The sequence below is a fragment of the Grus americana genome, chromosome 4, assembly GCF_028858705.1.
Source record: "Grus americana isolate bGruAme1 chromosome 4, bGruAme1.mat, whole genome shotgun sequence".
Lineage (NCBI taxonomy): Eukaryota > Metazoa > Chordata > Aves > Gruiformes > Gruidae > Grus > Grus americana.
In genome coordinates, this window is record NC_072855.1 from 82,742,123 (window position 1) to 82,759,081 (window position 16,959).

General features: G+C 56.8%; 1 protein-coding gene across 1 annotated transcript; it reads left to right on the plus strand.

Moving 5' to 3' along the window:
• The first annotated feature begins 7,501 nt into the window (after positions 1-7,501).
• FGF5 (fibroblast growth factor 5) lies at positions 7,502-15,355 on the plus strand. The gene is made up of 3 exons (XM_054825306.1): positions 7,502-7,814; positions 10,417-10,520; positions 14,885-15,355. Exons 1-3 carry the CDS (start codon positions 7,502-7,504, stop codon positions 15,227-15,229), a joined length of 762 nt encoding a protein of 253 aa, XP_054681281.1. The 3' UTR covers positions 15,230-15,355.
• The last annotated feature ends 1,604 nt before the right edge of the window (positions 15,356-16,959 follow it).

Genomic DNA, 16,959 nt, shown 5'->3' on the forward strand with positions numbered 1-16,959 from the left:
TCCACACGCAGGCTGGTGTAACTCTGGCAAGCGGCAGGTGTCGCACGGACGAGGTTGCGTGTGGCTCGGCGGGTTGCTGCCTTGGAAAATGTCCCAAAGCGGGAGGTATGTGACGCGGGAGCCCAAGTCAGACCTTGGAAGTCCCGCCGCTTTGTGCAAATGGGGCTCAGGGTACCACGAGCATCTGCTCCGGTGTGTTTTGGAGTTTTCCATGAAGTACTGGGACCTGCTGCAAGGCTTTTACAGCTTCAGGGAAAGTTGGCTGGAGCTTCAGATAGGACATGTTTAAAAACTCTGCCTGCCGTGAGCCGCCTCGTCTCTTCCTGAGAAGAGCTGAGGCGAATAACCGGAATGGCCCACCCGCACCTCAGAAGACCACCGGTGAGTCCCTAGTATGAAGGTGGCATCGGAGTCTGGAGGTTTTTCCCCCCATACAGTACATTTTCTGTTCTGATTACTCTCCCCGGCTACTCATAGGTTGTGCTGGAATCACTTCCCCTCAGCTCTGATGCTGTTCGCTCCATCAGCACGCTTGCCTTCGAGAGCCAAAACTTGCCCGGACACTGGAACTGTAGGAATAACCCCGCCAGCCACGCAAGGTCCTAAAACGGCACCCTCAGACTTCCATTCATTGCAGTCACGACCATGCGTGGCTCCACCTGTAGGCAATTAATTGCGGGGGCGAGACCCTGATTGCCCCCCGGATTTTTTCCTTAAAGGCAGTAACATCGCTGAGGTTTCCCGCTTTACGGAGGGTGTCTGGGTTTCTCCGCCTTGCCGCGCTGGCGCACCAGGTACTTTGGCCGTGGTCCGGTAGGGGGACGCGGGGCGGGCGGCCCCCGCGGGCTGCGGAGATGCCGTGGGCGGCGCAGGCGGGCGGGCACCGCCATCTAGCGGGGCCGCCGCCGGGCCGAGCTCGGCGGGGAGAGCGGGGCATGCTCGGCTGCCTCCCTGGGCTTGTCCTCGGGGGTGCGCGGTGCTCCGGGCTCCTTTCTCGGGGCAGCTCCGTTTCCCTAGCAGCCCTGGGACTGCTTTCGGGGCTCAGCGCCTCCCTAGCGCCCGGGGAGGCTTATAAAGGAGGAACAAATGATGCTGTCCCCGGCTTCGTGTACTCGCTCTTTGAGTCTTAGCGCTGCTGGAGAGCTGCTGCTTCACCTCCTTTGGCCCCTTGGTTTTGCCAATAGGCGAGCATTGCGGGAACTAGCTCGCAGCGGCAGGGTCTCAGGCATCTCGGCACATACAGCATCTCTCAAATTAAGTCCAACTACTTTATGACCTCTCATAGCCAAACAGCTGCGTGTGGTTCTGCAGTGGGCTGGGATCCTTGTCTGCCCTGGCAGCATCCCGCAGCACCCTGCTCTTCCACCCTTTCATTTTGACCCTGCCTGCAGTCCCAGTGCTAAGCCCCTGAGCCTTGCCTGACAGGTCTGTCTGGGCTAAGGGGGGCCTGCCTGCACAGTCAGCCCCTTAAAAATATTGTCATGCAATGCACATATGGCACAGCAGTGACCCTGCGCCATTACTGGTATACGCAGCTCACTCTGTTCCTCTCCATGAGTGCCAAAAATGTAGAGGGCTTGTGGGCAGGAAATCTAATCTAAGGCGTTAGACTTAATTTTGGCAAAATCCGATTTCAGCATCGGAAAGGATAAATAAAACCTAACTGATGCTATTTGCACAAACAGGACTTCACATAATAAGGGCAGGCAGCGACTTTAGTCCTGTACGGTCGTGTATCACACGAAGAAGGGTGACGAGACTTGCCATTGGGGCTCAGGACTTGGCCGCAGCAGGTCCTTTGCTCACCAGAACCGCACTGGCTTTTCTCGGAGGCAGAGTGCCATTGCCCAAACGCCACTCTCTTTCCAATTAACAGTCCTGCAGCATGTGAAATAGGAAGGAAGGGGATCTCCTATTTTTTTTTAAAGGTCTTTCCCTGTCTGTGGGCTCATGCCGTGCGGCATCTCTGCGCGGCAGCGAGAGTGAGCAGCTGCTGCTGCTGCCTGTGGCAGGGCGGAGGCTGTCCGGGCTGCAGGACCGGCCAGCTTTCCCTGCCACGCGGGGTCCTCCCAGCATCACAGCCCAGAAAAGGCAGCGTCGAGGCACGGCTTGGGCATTTTTTTGGGGAGAGGTGCTCCTGCGAGCCTGTGCCGGAGCGCATAGCTGCACCTGCCTCCAAAACCCATCAGGAGAGGGGCATCTTCGACGTCCTGCGGAGGAGCGTGGCGCTTTGGGAGAGAACAAGGGTACCCTTCGGCCTCAGCGTGCCCCAGCCCCCGTGCTGCCAGGGGAGTCCCTTGCCTGCTCCCTGAAGCACTCGAGGTAAGGCTGCTCTGTCTGTGGCCAGGCCACACTGGAGGACAAAAAAAAAAGAAAAAAAAAAATAATCCAACAAATGCCGTTACTAATGCTGTTACTGGGGTACAGTGGGCAGGCTTGCACCAGTGGTAGTTACTATTACGAAGTAGATGTGAATTACCTTTATTCTAATACATGTTAGTGATAAACCTGGGCAAAACTGTGGCTTGGAGGTTTTTTGTTTGGTTGGGTTTTTTTTTTGTGTGTGTACAGGTCAGCAGTAAGGCAGCCACAGGCAGCAGACTTATAGCTTGCAAAACCCTGGGCTGAAGCAAAGAGCGGCTACCTGCCTTGGGGCCTGATCCTACCTCCACCGACGGCAGTGGGAACTTTGCCTCTGGTGCCGTGCAGCAGCAGCTTCAGCTGTGGGTTAGCAGCGGTGCAGGTGGACACAGGCAGCTGAATGCCGTAGGTGCATGGACGCGGGCTGAACAGAGCTGCTTTCGCCCAGAGTCTTTTCTTTAGGTCTGGACAGAGGTGTCCAAGTGAGGCTTTCGCAGGGGTCGGCCCCCTCCCAGTTCCCCCAGAGCGCTCTGCCCGCTTGTGGCGAGCCCTCGGTGCGGTGCCTGCACGCTGCATCCCGAGTGGGCTGGGCTCCTCTATGCAAGGTGTGTGTTGCTCACCTGTAATTGAGCAAGCTGTTGAAGTTGTAAAAGTAGCTATTAAGATTTCATTGTCACACCCAGCTCTTAAAAAATCACTTATTTGGCTGTGGATAGCTCAGACAAGACAGCAATAGTTTACTTGTTTTTGAAATAATGCAAGCTATATGGTATTTGTTCTCTACTCTGGAGCCAAAACCGGGCCCTGCTGGTAAGGTCTTATTTGGAGGGGGAAAAGATCTATCCAGTGTTGTGGTTTAACCCCAGCTGGCAACTAAGCCCCACACAGCCGCTCAGTCACTATCGTGTCGTGTCACGTACCCCCACCCCCCTGGCAAGGTGGGATGCGGGAGAGAATCGGAAGGGTAAAAGTAAGAAAACTCGTGGGTTGTGATTAAGATGGTTTAATAGGTAAAGCAAAAGCCATGCGCATAAGCAAGGCAAGGAATTGATTCCCTGTTCGCCATCGGCAGTCGGAGGTGTTCAGCCGTCCCCAGGAACGCAGGGCTCCATCACGTGTTATTGTCGACTTGGGAAGACAGATGCCACTGCTCCAAACGTGCGCTCCCCGCCCCCACCGCCCCCTTCTTCCCCCAGCCCTTATATGCTGAGCATGACATCGTATGGTATGTCATCATCCTGCAAGCCTGCTGCTATCCCCTGCCTGCAGAAATGCTGTGGGCTGGCAGACCTGCACATAGGGACATGGTGCTGGGCCAGGGTGCTGCAGGGGAAGCCATACTTAGGCTTCTCTTAAATGAAACCTCTTGCAGCCTTGGCTCAGCCTTGCCCTTTCCCAGAGCTGCCTGCAGCGCTGGCCTCTCAGGAGAAGCAGCATGCCGGGCTGGTGTTCTCCAGTGGTGAGGCTGGCGAGTTGGCTTTTGTGCCCATGGCAAGTGGTGCATGTCACCCAGCAGCACCTGGGTTCCCCACAGTACCTGCGTTATCTTAACTAAATTAAACTCATTTATGGCCTGTACTCCTAGTAACATAATCTGCTTCCAGCTCTGCGCAGAGCTGCTCGGGTGGCCGAGGCTTGCACCTTCTCCCAGGAGCGGGGACACCTCCCGGAGGGTGGGTGGGGCCCATCCTTGCAAAGCGACCTGGGGTGCAGCCACCCCCCCACCCCTGTCCTGCTGCAGGTGAGTCTCCTTCAGGCCACAAAACCTTATTGGAAAGGCTTTTTTGCAGGTTCCTGGAGTGGCGGGGGGCTGTGCTTCCCTGGGGAGCAGCTGGCCCCAGGGTACCCGTGCCGGCACGAGCGCCGGGGCACGGTGTCATTCTGCAGTTCCCCGAGAGGCTGAATCCAGCATGCTGTTCCTCCACTAATAGTGTGAAATAAACCTTACGGTGAGTGAAAAGAACAAGTGATGTTGAAAGCCCAGCGTGCTTTCCCCACGAGGCCATCTGGTAGGGCGCTGCCGTAGCTTGGCTCGGGACTGTCATCCCCATACTCATACATCTTGTGGGACCCGGGGGTGGTTCCTATAAACACAGGGCTGGCAGAGCGTGCAGCGGCTCGGGTACGGCCAGGGCTACGGCTTCACACGCAAGCTTGCTGAACAGAGCTTCGCTGGCTTGTTTTATGTCTTGTCACATTTTGCCTTGCACATTTTTAAGGGACAATTAAATAGCGCCTGGCTCATGTTTGGAGCGGTGAGCGTCCCTGCGGCGCAAAGCACGGCCCTGTGTTACGCAGCAGATCGAACAGGTTCAGAAGAGCATTTCTCCTCTTCCAACAAGAGATTTTACACTTATCCACTCCATTTGCCAGAAGTTTTTTCTGTAAGGAAGCCGTGAATAATTTAGGTAACATAACATCAGCGTTAGGCTTCGGAAGCTGCTAGTGTCTACGTAAGGGTTGCAATGATGCTGGATTATTCCAGGAAGTTGATTATTACATCTACATATTTACTTAGATTTAAGCCTTTTTTCTTTTTTTTTTTTTTTCTTCCCTGAGTTATTCTACATGAGCACTTGAACTATTGAAAAATAAACGTGTTATGTTAAAGAATAGATGAAAAAGAAAAGAACCCGAGACAATATAGTTCATGCCCAAGGGACTACTTGAGAGTTTACTTTGTCAGGGTTTCATTGTGAAGATGAAAATATGCTGTGCGTCATAAGGACAATATCTTCTGTGAGTCATTTCTCTCCCAGCAAGGCCAGCCGGGCTATGGCCTTGATGGGAGCACAGGAGTGCTCAGAGGCGAGTCGAAGGGCAGGAGCCCCCCCCGTCTCAGGTGGCACCCCACCTCTCAGGCAGGGTATCCATGTCCTATCCCACATCAGGGAAAACAGAGTACAGCAGATGAGACTCAAAAGGGCTTGGCTGTCTCACAGTGCCTCCCAGAAAGGGTCCTGAAGGTGCAGAGGACTAGCAGGGTTGCCCCTGACAGCAGGTCTAGAGGACCAGCTGGAGCAAATCCACCTGATAGGTGTTACCTTCTTGGGTAGCCTTTCCAATGGCCTCGCCCCATGGGAATTTGGGTTTTCGGGGATTTCTTCATCGGGGTGGGTGGGAGCAGGGAACTGGTCACGAAGCATGTGTGAGCAGGGGATGCTTGGCAGCCGGGGCAGCACCAGAAAAGCTGGCGGAAACTATGGAGATGGACACCAGGGTCAAAATCTGGGAGGCGGGGCTTGCTGGCAACCCCCCGGGGCTATGCCAGCTTTGGGTGGGCATCTTGCCCCGAAACTGGCACGTGCTTTCTTCTCGCTCCTGGGCTACTGTTGTACCTGGTGACCCTCACGCTGAAGACTTTAAATGTTTCTACGTTAACCTTAAGTGGCCGAAATGGCGTACGGTCTCCTCGACCTGGATGGAGAACAGACATTTCCCGGGGGGCTGATCCTCTGGCAGCTGCAGCCTTTAAAGCAAGATGCAGAAAGGGAAATCCTCCTCAAGTGAGGTGGCTGTGCCTCTGTGTGTGCCTCAGTCGTGCTGATATATAAGGCCTGGTGCAAACATCACGGGAGAGATTTATAACCCCCTTAGGTCCTTGTCTTGTTCGTGGATCTGAGTTTAGAATCCGCATACACATGTAATTAAATAAACAAGATGAGCTGGGTAAGTGGAAGTCATAGATTTTTACCAGGCCAACTGCTACAGCTGGAAGAAGTAAACGAGCTTTTGAGTGCCCTGACCCTCCTTCAGGTATGCGTATCTGTATATAGGGCTGTCCATATGTACACATTTATACGTAAACGTGTGTGTGCATATCTCTCTCTGTGTGTGTGTGTATATATGTGTGTGTGTGCTGATAAATAGTTTGAAATTGCAGTAAGGTTGTGAGATAATTTCTGTTCACGCCAGACCTTGCCAGGTGTCAGTCAGGCTGGGTATGGCCCCTTAAATGTGTGTCTTTCCCTGTGCCCCCGACCTTCAGCTTCCTCCGAAGGCGGAGGTCACTCTCCCGCATGCCACCCGCTCTGCCTCCTTCCTGCCGAACCCGATCCCTGGGCGCGCGGCCCGGCTGAGCCCGCCGGCCAGAGCCGTCTCTGGTGACTGCCGTGGAACGTTTTCTGCATAGGGTTTAGGGGGAAAACACAGATTTGCAAGAGCTGTAAGGGCATGTAGGTGCAGAGTTTGGGCCGGGTGCTGAGCAGGGCGAGTTTGGCCGATGTGGGCTTTTGTACCGGTGAGGTTTTTCTGGTGGCTTCTGGAGATGTGCAGGGAGCCTCGAGCAGCTCCAGGAGCTGAAAAACCCAGAATACGCTTGGTGCTGTGCCGGGGCGATAGATGGGCCGTCACTGCAGGGTCTCCTCTTGCGTGGGGGTGCTGTGTGGTAGTTGTCTTTGTAATTGGGAAGCAAGACCGCCACCGGTGCTGGTGGGGCACTGGGCACGTGTCAGGATTATCACGCTGGCAGCGGGAGGCCTCCGGGCCGCCATCCGCCCTGCCCCGGAACCGCGGGGGATATCGTGCACGGACAAGGACTAGCGCTCTCTTGCATGCCTGGAGATGCTGTCAGGGGGACTTATGGTGGTAGCCCCGCTGGGAGACCCCCGCTGGCCCCCAAAGGCTGCTCTCTGGGCTGGAGCGTGGCACAGTCACCCCATGCAGGAGGGAAAGCAGCTTTCCCGCTCGGGGTGCTGCCTGCAGCCCCAAATCCACTCCCATGCCCCTTGCCGAAGCAGGCCTAGGCCAGGCTGGCTGTGCAGCTGCTGGCTGTCATCCCCCCGCACCCCCGGCATGGTGGGCTGCAACCCAATCCCTTCCCCTTCCCAAGGGTTCCGCCGGGCCCCGTTGCCCGGCCACGGGTGAAGTCGCTGACAAGGTATTTCTCGGCGGTAACCCGAGGCGCAGCCCCAGCGCCTCCGTCTCGGCGGGGCGGACAAGTTAATTCCCCAGATTTATGCGCCCCCCGAGCCCCAGCATCTGCTGCGGAGGGCGGCGCAGCCGGGGCGGTGCGGGGGGTGCTCGGCGCTGCCGGGGCCGGGCACAGGTGCGGGGCCGCCGCCCGCTTATAAATACCCCGGTGCCGGTGGCGGGGAGGGGCGTCCCGGTCCCCCCCGCCGGTGCTCCGCGCCGAAGCGGGATGCGGAGCGGCGCCCTCCCTCCCGCCGGCAGCATGCGCCCGTCCTTTCTCCTCCTTCTCCTCCTTCTCCTCGCTCTACCTGCTCGTGCCCGGCGGGAGCAGGTGCCCGGCGGGGCGCAGCCGGGGCCGGCGGGCCGCAACGCCCCCGCGCCTTCCTCCTCCTCCTCCGTGGCGGCGGCGGCGCCGAGCCGCTTCCCGCGGAGCCGCCCGGGGCGGCGGCGGGGCCGGCTGTACTGCCGGGTGGGCATCGGTTTCCATCTCCAGCTGCACCCCGACGGCCGGGTGGACGGCGCCCACGACGTCAGCCCGCTCAGTGAGTGCCGGGGGGGGGGGGGGGTGTGTGGTGGTCGGGGAGGGGGGGCCGAGGGAGCGTCTGGCCGTGCCCTAGTGCGGGGTGCAGTGGGGCACTGCCTCCGGTGCGGCCCCGGGCTGTGGCATCCCCATCCCTGGCAGTGTTTGCTCTGGGGTAATGAAGCCCCTTGCTCCCTGCTGCCTCCACCTGGGGTGAGCTGCAGCCCAGGCAGTCTCGGGAAATGTGAATTTGGGGTGTTACCTGCTCCGGGATGCTGGGGCTGTGGGGGCTGTGCCCCGTGGGTTCGGGTGGGATGCTGCCCGGGGGAGCGGAACGAGCTCTGCCCTGCTCGCTTTGGGAAGTGTTGTCCAGTGGGGTTTGCCTGCCTTGAGGAAGAGAGCCCTTGAGGGGATCGATGCGAAGGCGTGAGGTTCGTGCTCCCACCGCAGCACCTTGCTGGGGTACCGGGGTGGGGGGGAAGGATGCTGCACCGGGGCTCTCCCTCACGCCCCTTTTCTGTCCTTTCCCTGTGTAACTTTTCCATCTTTCCCTCTGCATTCTCATTCTTCCAACACAGCGATAGGATATATTGAGTTTAAAAATAGGACTGAGGCTGACATTCCCCTGAGAGAAAGCTGTGCTAACTCATGGCTTATCCTTCGGGTCGGAGTTGCTGTGATATCCTGTGAGAGGGAATGAAATGGCAGGCAGGAATGAAAAATCACTTAAAGAGCCTGAGGGCTTAGGCCTGAGGTGACCCCGGCAGCATACGTGGTTTCAGCTGTAGGTCGTGCTCACGGAGCGACGTCCGCATCAAGCCTGGACCGAGTAATTCAGGCCCCGGTCTGTGCCGTGGCTCCGTGAAGGAGGGCATCTTGCGGGCGGGGATGCTGGGAGGCCAGAAACCGTGCTTGAGGTTTTGAGGTGCACTGTGGGTGCGTGGCCAGGAGGGGGTTAGGGGCTGCAGAGGGGATGGATGGGAAAATGCGGCATCCACGCTGGGGCTGTTTTGGGAGAGGTGAGTTTGGAGGGGCTGCCTGCACCGTGCTTCCCCAGACCCTGTCCCGCGGCGGCGTGGCAGAGGGGCCGTCCCCCGTAAGACGTGCGCAACCTTCGATGCCACAGCTGTCTTATGGGGACTTGGATTATGTGAAGTTCCTTCCTCTTTAATCTGATATTTTCTCCCTGGAAAGGCACCAGCGGCACCAGCTCTGCACTCCGGAGCAGAGCCGGGCCTGGCCAGAGGCACGTGCTGGTGGCAGGCGGCGGGGCGGGGGGAGGGAAGGGGCCGTGCTGGGGTGTTGCCCCGAGGAGCCATCCCCGGCGGGGAAGAAGTTGGCTTTTAGCAGGAAAACCGTAGCTTTGGTTCCTGGGAAACTGGGCTTGACCCGGGGCACGCCAATAACTGGGAGTATGTCTCCCTGGTAGCGTGTCCATCCTCCCTAAGGGCAGTATGTTTTGGGGTGCCCTCGAAGACAGGGAGCATGCCGGAGAGGGTACGTGTCTTGTCGCGGTGGGTTTGCACGACCCCGTGCCTCTTGACAGTCGCTACCGCTGGGGCACGTGGGGTGATGAGGGGTGGCCCGCCGGCCCCCCCGAAGTGCCCCCCAGGCCCTTGGTGCCGGGACCTGGGCGCCTCCAGGAGCTGTGCTTCTTCCTTAAAATAAACATGGGAAGTGGTGATCCAATCCCCTGGCCTCCGGGATTTAACAGCGGCTTCTTGTTTGCTCTCGGCACGTTAATCCGTGCAGCCCTTTGCTCGGGCTGGGTGAGACGCTCTCGCAGGCTCCTTCCTCTGGGTCTGGGGCCACTGAGACCCCCCTGGGACTACCCCAGGGTAGCAATGCTTTCTTCCCGGGGTGGGAAGAACGTGGCGCTTACCCTGGCTTCCCCTGGCCGGCAGGGGCGTCAGCGGGGGGGGGGGGGGGGGGGGGCGTGCCTGACCCCTGCTGCCACCCTTCGTCTGCCCAGGGGGGACACCGCACTGTGTGGGGAAGCGAAACGTGTCGGTGCTGTTGCTGAACGACGCTCAGAGGTTGAAGCTGTACCGTAACGTGAGTTATAGGTCACGCACGCCCCTGCCTTGGAAAATACCCGTCTGAGGGGATAAACGGCCTGTTTTCTCATGGCTGGGCTGCGTAGCACCCTGTTCTTTGAGTCCTGCTGTGAGGAGGGGCCTAAGAAACCGTTATTGGTACTTCTAGCCCCGAGTGGTGCGTGCGACACCTTTATTTCCAGAGTCCGGCACGTGCGGGAGGAGGATGGGCCAAGCGGATTGGTGCAGGCTGGATGTAGGCCCGGGGGGCTTTTCCCACCCTTAAGAGGGATTTCCCCAGGGGTGAACTTGCTCTGTCGCAGAGAGTCAGAAATTGTCATCTAAACAGAAGCTTTTTTAAAATAAACAAACAAACAAAAAATCCCGCTGCCTTGTAGCCATCCGGGAGTCAATGCAGGTCCCTCTGCGGGGCGGAGGGACGGAGCGGGAGCGTTGCGTGGAGCCAGGCAGCTGAGGAGCAGGGTCGTATGGAGAGGAAATGCAATCTATGAGACTGCTTTTTTTTTTTTCTTTGTCACACTGATGTGAAAAGAACTGTGATTTATTTTGGGATTTCTGTCATCCTAGGTATTTTGGAAATATTTGCTGTGTCTCAGGGGATTGTAGGAATACGAGGAGTTTTCAGCAACAAATTTTTAGCGATGTCAAAAAAAGGAAAACTCCATGCAAGTGTAAGTAAACCCCCCACTTATCAGTATGTATTGTTTATTAAAGGCCTTGTGACTCCTTCATGCGCACGCGGCAGCGATGCTCCTGGGCAAGCCCCCGGTACGCGAGCCCCTCGGCTGCCAGGAGGGCTCTGCGCTGGGTAGCGTTGGCACCGCACAGACAGATAGGGGACAGGTGGAGCTAAAAACCCTGACGCCCATATCCCTACTTACTGCATTTAACCAAGAGAAGTGCCTTTTTTTTTTTTTTTTTTTGCAGTTGGGTGTTTGCATCAAAAGGACTTGTTCTTTGAGCATTGCTGGTTTATTTTTAGCAACTTCGGCAGCAGATCGCGCAGACGGTTTCAGCCAAATGTCTCCCGGAGAGCGGCACGCGTGGCGCCGGGAGCCTGCCTGTGCCCACGCGTGCGCGGGGAAGGGGCTCCGGCCCCGCGGTTTTGGCTGGGCTTGCCCACGAGGGACAGACGTCCCCCGGTGAGAGTGCATGGCAGGATTTTGGTCGGGTGAGGTCCAGCCTGCGTGGGAGCACGGCAGCTAGAGCGGAAGAATCCCGGTGACTTGTTTGTGCAGGCTGTTTTTACTGAGGCTTGGGGCTTCCTGCAGGTCTAATTGTGCTTTTCTCAGATTTTTTGCATTGGACGAATCCTATAAGTGCATTTCACTTCTTTTTTTGCAACTTTAAGATGCTGCTTCCTAATTTTTTCCTATTAGTTCTAGAGATCATTTAAGCGAATGAAAGTAACTACTGTGCTTACATGAAAGTCGTCATCTTTTAAAGGTGTGTATAAATGCAACACCTAAAGAAGGGCATTTTGAAGGCAGCATCTTGGGTGACCCAAGTTAGTTCCCAGGGAGTCTGTTCGGGGCTGATAGCCTGGAAGAGGGAAAAGCCAATTGCCTGCCCTCCGGTTATGAGCCAAACCTCACGGTCCCAAAGTGGATGTTCTTAGCCTGCCCGAGCCCGCAGATTGCCTTCAAGTGAGATTTATGAACTCGCTTCTCTCTCCCTTGAGTCTTATCGGAGTGTTGCTCCTGAAACCTAACGATGCTTAAAGGGCGAGCACGTGGTTGCTTATTTTAGGAAACAAAGTAGGAGCGGGAACGGTGTCTAGGAGAAAGGGTGAACGGCTGCCCGGAGGAAAACACGAGGGAAGGAGATGGAGCCGGAAATTGGCAGAGCGGGAGGAGAGCGGTGGAAAGGTAAAGGACGGAGAGGAGAGGGAAGCGGGCGGACCGTGATCCCTGGACCTTCCAGAGCCTCCCCTCCCTCACGGCACACAATGGGCCCCTTATTTGAGGTGGAATTTTGATTTATGCCCTGGCGCAGGCAGAAATTAAATCAAACCTCGTTGGTTTACGGTTAATTGTCGGCATACAAAGGGCAGCGCCGGAGAAGGACCTCAATTAGGCGGGTCAGAGCAGAGGGTGAGGACACATGATGCCCCGCTCGGATGAAAGCCACGAATTTGTAGAAACTTGACCCAAATGTCTAAAGATCGCTGGGCTAAATAACGCCGATAATGCAAACCCGGCATCTGTTGTTCTTTCCTGCCTTGGCAGGATAGAGTTATTTCATGGCCTAATGAGTTTTGAGCGGTACAAAGCGCATCCTGCGCCCGTCACTCAGCATAGCGCTTTGATACGGGAGTCACGCTGGTGGCTTTGTGCTGAACTGCAGATAAAAGTAATTCCGGCAGGGATTCGGGCTCCTTCGAAACTGGCTCTCGGGGCCCTTCCTTATCCCAGCTTGGTGCTTCACAGCCGCCCTCCTCCTTTTTTTTTTTTTTTTTTTTTTTTCTTTAATGGCAACTTAATTAAATTACCAAGCGGTCCATTTTTAGAGGCACCAGCTTCAGAAAACGACAGTAATCCCGGCAATTATCGCTTGCGTGCACAGATGGCTTTTTCCTCGTTGTTAAATCCTTGGTCCCGTGTTTGTACATTTTTAGAGCGGAACGGGCAGGAGAGGGTTCGGTGTCGGTCTTGGCAGGGGCCGGCACGAACCCCAGAGGAGAGATTTCCTTTGGGTAATTCTCCTTTCTCAGGAGTTGTTCTGAGTCGACCCAACGCCATGGTCCTCACTGGGGCAAATCTCTCTTGAATTGGATTTTGAAATTTAATTGACTTGAGGATTGCTCTTCACGATTGTCTCTGGAAATGCTGCAGAACAAATCTAACGGTCAGCCGGGGGGCCGTGGCTGCACCGCCTGCCCCGTGCCGGGAAAAAACGCTTTTTCCCTGGCTGAAGCGGTACGGTTGCTGAGCTGAGAGTCTGGGACGTGGGGAAGCCTGTCAGTGTGATGGCTAAGCGGCAGCTGGTGCGCTGCCCAGGGCGGTTTGCCGTCTGGGGGCGAGGGCTTCCCTCCCTGCGTGCTGGCTGTGGGTCTCCACCTTCCCCGTGCCGCCGGTGGGAGCGGCCCATGGCCTCCCTGTCCGTCCAGGAACGGGGACCCCCCCCCCCCCCTGCTTCCCCAAATCCCACTTTGGAGGGAATGGGACTCGGACTCTTAGGGAGCAATTCGCCCACAGCTACTTTAGGCGGGAACTTTCCCTGTGATGCTCCAGATGGGGAGGCGTGCAGCGCTCTCACCGCCACCTTCCTTTGTGCGGTGGTATCGCCCCCAAAACGCTGGGCCAGATTGGAAACGCCTATTCTGCTTACCCACGAGCAAAGTGGCGGCGGGCTTAGCCGTCTGTACGGGGACGCGCGTGAGCTGGGACACGAGCGTCTCCTCCTATTCACGGCAGCGCTTGCAAAGCCTGCCGGAGCCGATTTCGGTTTCGGATCCTCAGCTGTGGCGAGCCTCGATGCCCAGGACAGGTCTGCCGACTTCACCTCCTACGCCAAAAATGCCTGCTCTTGCCATTTGCCCAAACTCCATGGGAAAAGGCAGGGCCCGTTTCAGGGTCCCGGCAGGGTCCCTTCTGCCTTGAGCACCTTTTCGGGTGTACGTTGGTGCCTCGTTCGATCGGCGAAGGCTGTTGCGGGGGGGGGGGGGGGGGGTATGTCGCCTGAGCACAGCTGCCTGTGCCCTGCCTTCAGAGAGCAACGAGGGGTCAGCAAAGCCTTGCCTCGGGAAGGTGAATACCTCTGCGTGGGCGATGCAGCGTTGAGGATGTATAAAAGACAGGGAAAGCAAAAATGAGTCATCAAGGTGATGTTTCTTTCATGCGAAGAGCAAAAGGAGACTTAATTCCAAGTGCTAGGAGACAAAAAAAAAATGTGCATCGCAGGTCAGGGACTCTTGTCACTTGTATTGTAGGACTTGACGACTCTGGTTAAATTAGGTTAAAAAATGATCCCAGCCAGGTGGGCCTTCTGCATGGTTATAAAGCACTGCTTGGGGGTTTTGTCTGGTTCTCCGTTGCCGGGGGTTTCGAAGCTCGAGAGGTCAGCATCCCTTTGACGTCGATAGCGCTGAAGCATTGCTTTGCGATCAGGCTGCGGTGCCCCAAGCGTGGCTGGCGAAGCTGCTGTCAGGGCACCAGGTACCGTGCCTGTGGTCAGGTTAAAGCGTGGCAAAGGATTTCAGAGGGGCCATCGGAGAGTGCAGCCAGGTGTTCCAGGGCTGTGGGTACATAGCCGGGGTGTTACGGCTCTATTATCGTATTTCTGCATGCTTTTTTTTTTTTTTCCTTTCCCCCCCCCCCCCCCCCCCCCCCCCCCGACAACAACAAGGAGCTCTTAGGGGCAGCATTCGGCCTGTCCTCTCGGGCAATAGGAAGCCTTTCCCCCCGTCCATCCGGGAGCCGGTGCGGCCACCCCATTTATATATGAGGCGATTTTCCGGGGCTGCAAGTAATTTCTTCAGGCTATCAAGGGACAAAACGCCCCGAGTTCATTTAAGATGAAGAAGAAAAAAAAAAATCCAATACAGTCAAAGCCACGTTCAGTGAAGCAATGAAAATCTGCATGCAAATTGCCTTTCCAGATTATTAAGCGATGATTCAGTGCCCAAGCGAGGGATGCGAGGGTGGGAACGGAAATGGAGCAGGGGCTCAACCCCAGGGTCCTCGGCAGGGCTGCGGCATGGGGGTACGGAACTGCGTCCTTCGTCCCGCCGACGGGAAGGGCGGGAGGAGAGCTGGGGTGGGAGGTAAGGGTGCCGCTGGGGCAGACCAAGCCTGGTATTTCCCAAGGAAGTCCCAAACCGGGTGGCAGGCAGCTACTGAAAGTATCTGCGTTGGGGATTTCCCAAATTGCTGGGTGCCCAGCGGCCTCGGAGTGCCTTTCCCAGGTGACCTGTATCGCTGCTTGCCCCTTTGGACCTGTTTTTGGGAGACTTAAAAACCCAGCGAGCGTTGCGGGGCAGGGGACGGGTAAAACCAGCCCTTGGCTAACGGTGCCCCCGGCTCTGTTCCCGCAGGCCCGGTTCACGGCGGACTGCCAGTTTCGGGAGCGCTTCCAGGAGAACAGCTACAACACTTATGCCTCGGCCGTCCACCGCAGCCCGCGCTCGGGCCGCCAGTGGTATGTGGCGCTCAACAAGCGGGGCAAAGCCAAGCGGGGGTGCAGTCCCCGTGCCCGGCCCCAGCACGTCTCCACGCACTTCCTCCCCCGCTTTCGGCAGCCCCAGCCCCCCGAGCTCGCCTTCACCGTCACCCTCCCCGAAAAGAAGCCCCTGTCGCCACCGAAACCGCAAGTCGCCCCATCTCCACCTCGGAAAAACCCCGGCCCCGTCAAGTACCGGCTGAAGTTTCGCTTCGGGTAGCGCGCCGTGGCAGGGATGCCGGCGCAGGAGAGACCCAAAGCAGGGAGACCCGCCTCCGGACACCCGCGGACGGACGCGGGGAGGCTCCGGGTAGCCGTCATAGGCTCGGGGTCTTCTCCTCTCCCCACAAACCGGACGACGTCCTCGGAGGCGTGCGCTGGGACAACGTAACTTGGGCCTTCCAAAGAGTATTCCTGTGGTGAACAGAAAACACTTGATGGACCTCGGGTTAATTTTCTGTTGTTGAAAGAAGCAGAAAGGTACCTCTATGGAGAACGTATTTTCTTACCTTATTTTCACTAGTGATTCTTTTGACAATCATTTTCATACAAGAGATATGTTCAGAGCCAACCTATTCAGTGCTTTCTTTCTTTCTGGTTTTTTTTGTGTCTCCTTTTGGCTGCACTTTTTTCTTCCAACCATACCTCAGACGCTGTATATCCAGAATATCTGCCCCTTCCCCTTGTTTTACAAACCAGCTCCTCCCTCCCGCAACAAAAGGCCAAGACCAATCCGAAAAAAATTCATTCGCCTTATCTGTGGTGCAAGGGAGGGGTCTTAAAACTCCTTGTTGGCAATAACAGATTTTTTTTTTTCTTAAGGGTTGCAGGCCTGGGGAGGGCGGCTGTTTGCAGCCCAGCTCCTGGGGGCGTTTCCCGTTCTTCCCTGGACAGCTGGAGGAGCGAGTCTCCTCCTGTCCGTCAAAGTTCGGCTTCGATGTCTGTCTTTCAAACGCCTCCGTCCCGGCTCCGCGGCGTTCCTGCTCGCACGGGGAAGGAGCCGTGCCGAGAGCCCCCTCTGTGCCCCTGTTCCCCGGGAACGCCTTTGGCCCCTGGGTGCCCACCGGTTTCTTCGGACAGTTTGCACTGCTGATTTATCGTTCACAATACGCTTACAGAGGAGGGGGAAAAGGTGTTATTTTATAGCGAGCGTGGCGATGTGGCAATAAATGCTGTTACGGCTACTTGTACCTTTGGACGTGTCTTTTCCCACCCAGGTTGCCCTACGGCCCTGACCGTTGAACTGTTTCTCTGTTGCGGCGTTACCTGTGGAGTAATGGTGCGTACGGAGTTTTTAATCCGCGTTTAGCTGTGCTGCGTACGTACGGAACACGGTAGCGTCGAACCTCACCGGTTAAGCCTTAATAGGAGCCCGGGCGGGCTCGAGTTAGCGAAACCCCTCCTGTCCTGACCCTGCCGGTGTTGAGCAGCAATAACGAGGGCAGGTGGCACTGCCGAGCCTTTTCTCCAAATCGGATCACGGTACACGTGGTGACTTGCATTGAAATTGCGGTTCTTTGCCTGTCGTCCTCCTGCGTGGCCCCCGGCGAGACGCATCTGCTCCGCGTGGCGGCAAATGCTTTCGCGCAAGGGCGTGCGACCCACGCGCGGGGATGAATGGGGACAACGGGTAAAATACAGTCGTGCTTCATTTTACAACCTGGTTGTGTAATCTTTTGCCTGCCTGCTGTCTGTGCTTTTTGTTAATTTTCTTTCCCCGAAGGAGAAAAATGAGCGTTGCTAAAGCAGGCGCTACGCATGTTTTTGTCAGAGAGTTTGGCCGGTGCGGTATCGGCGGCAGGGTGGAGCGGAGCAAAGTGGGTACTCGTGCTTCCTTTGCGTGCCGTGCTCCGCGTACCGCGTGCCAAGACAAAACTCCCAACGGCTCCTCTGCGGCGGTCGCTTGGGCCCGAGTCGCAGCGGGGGGAAGGCAAGCTGAACGCGGGCGCG

Bases quoted from the DNA above. Each gene is read 5' to 3' on its own strand.
- FGF5 (XM_054825306.1), top strand. From the start codon at position 7,502: ATGCGGAGCGGCGCCCTCCCTCCCGCCGGCAGCATGCGCCCGTCCTTT. The intron at 7,815-10,416 runs GTGAGTGCCGGG...CTGTCATCCTAG, and splicing joins CCACGACGTCAGCCCGCTCA to GTATTTTGGAAATATTTGCT. The intron at 10,521-14,884 runs GTAAGTAAACCC...CTGTTCCCGCAG, and splicing joins AAGGAAAACTCCATGCAAGT to GCCCGGTTCACGGCGGACTG.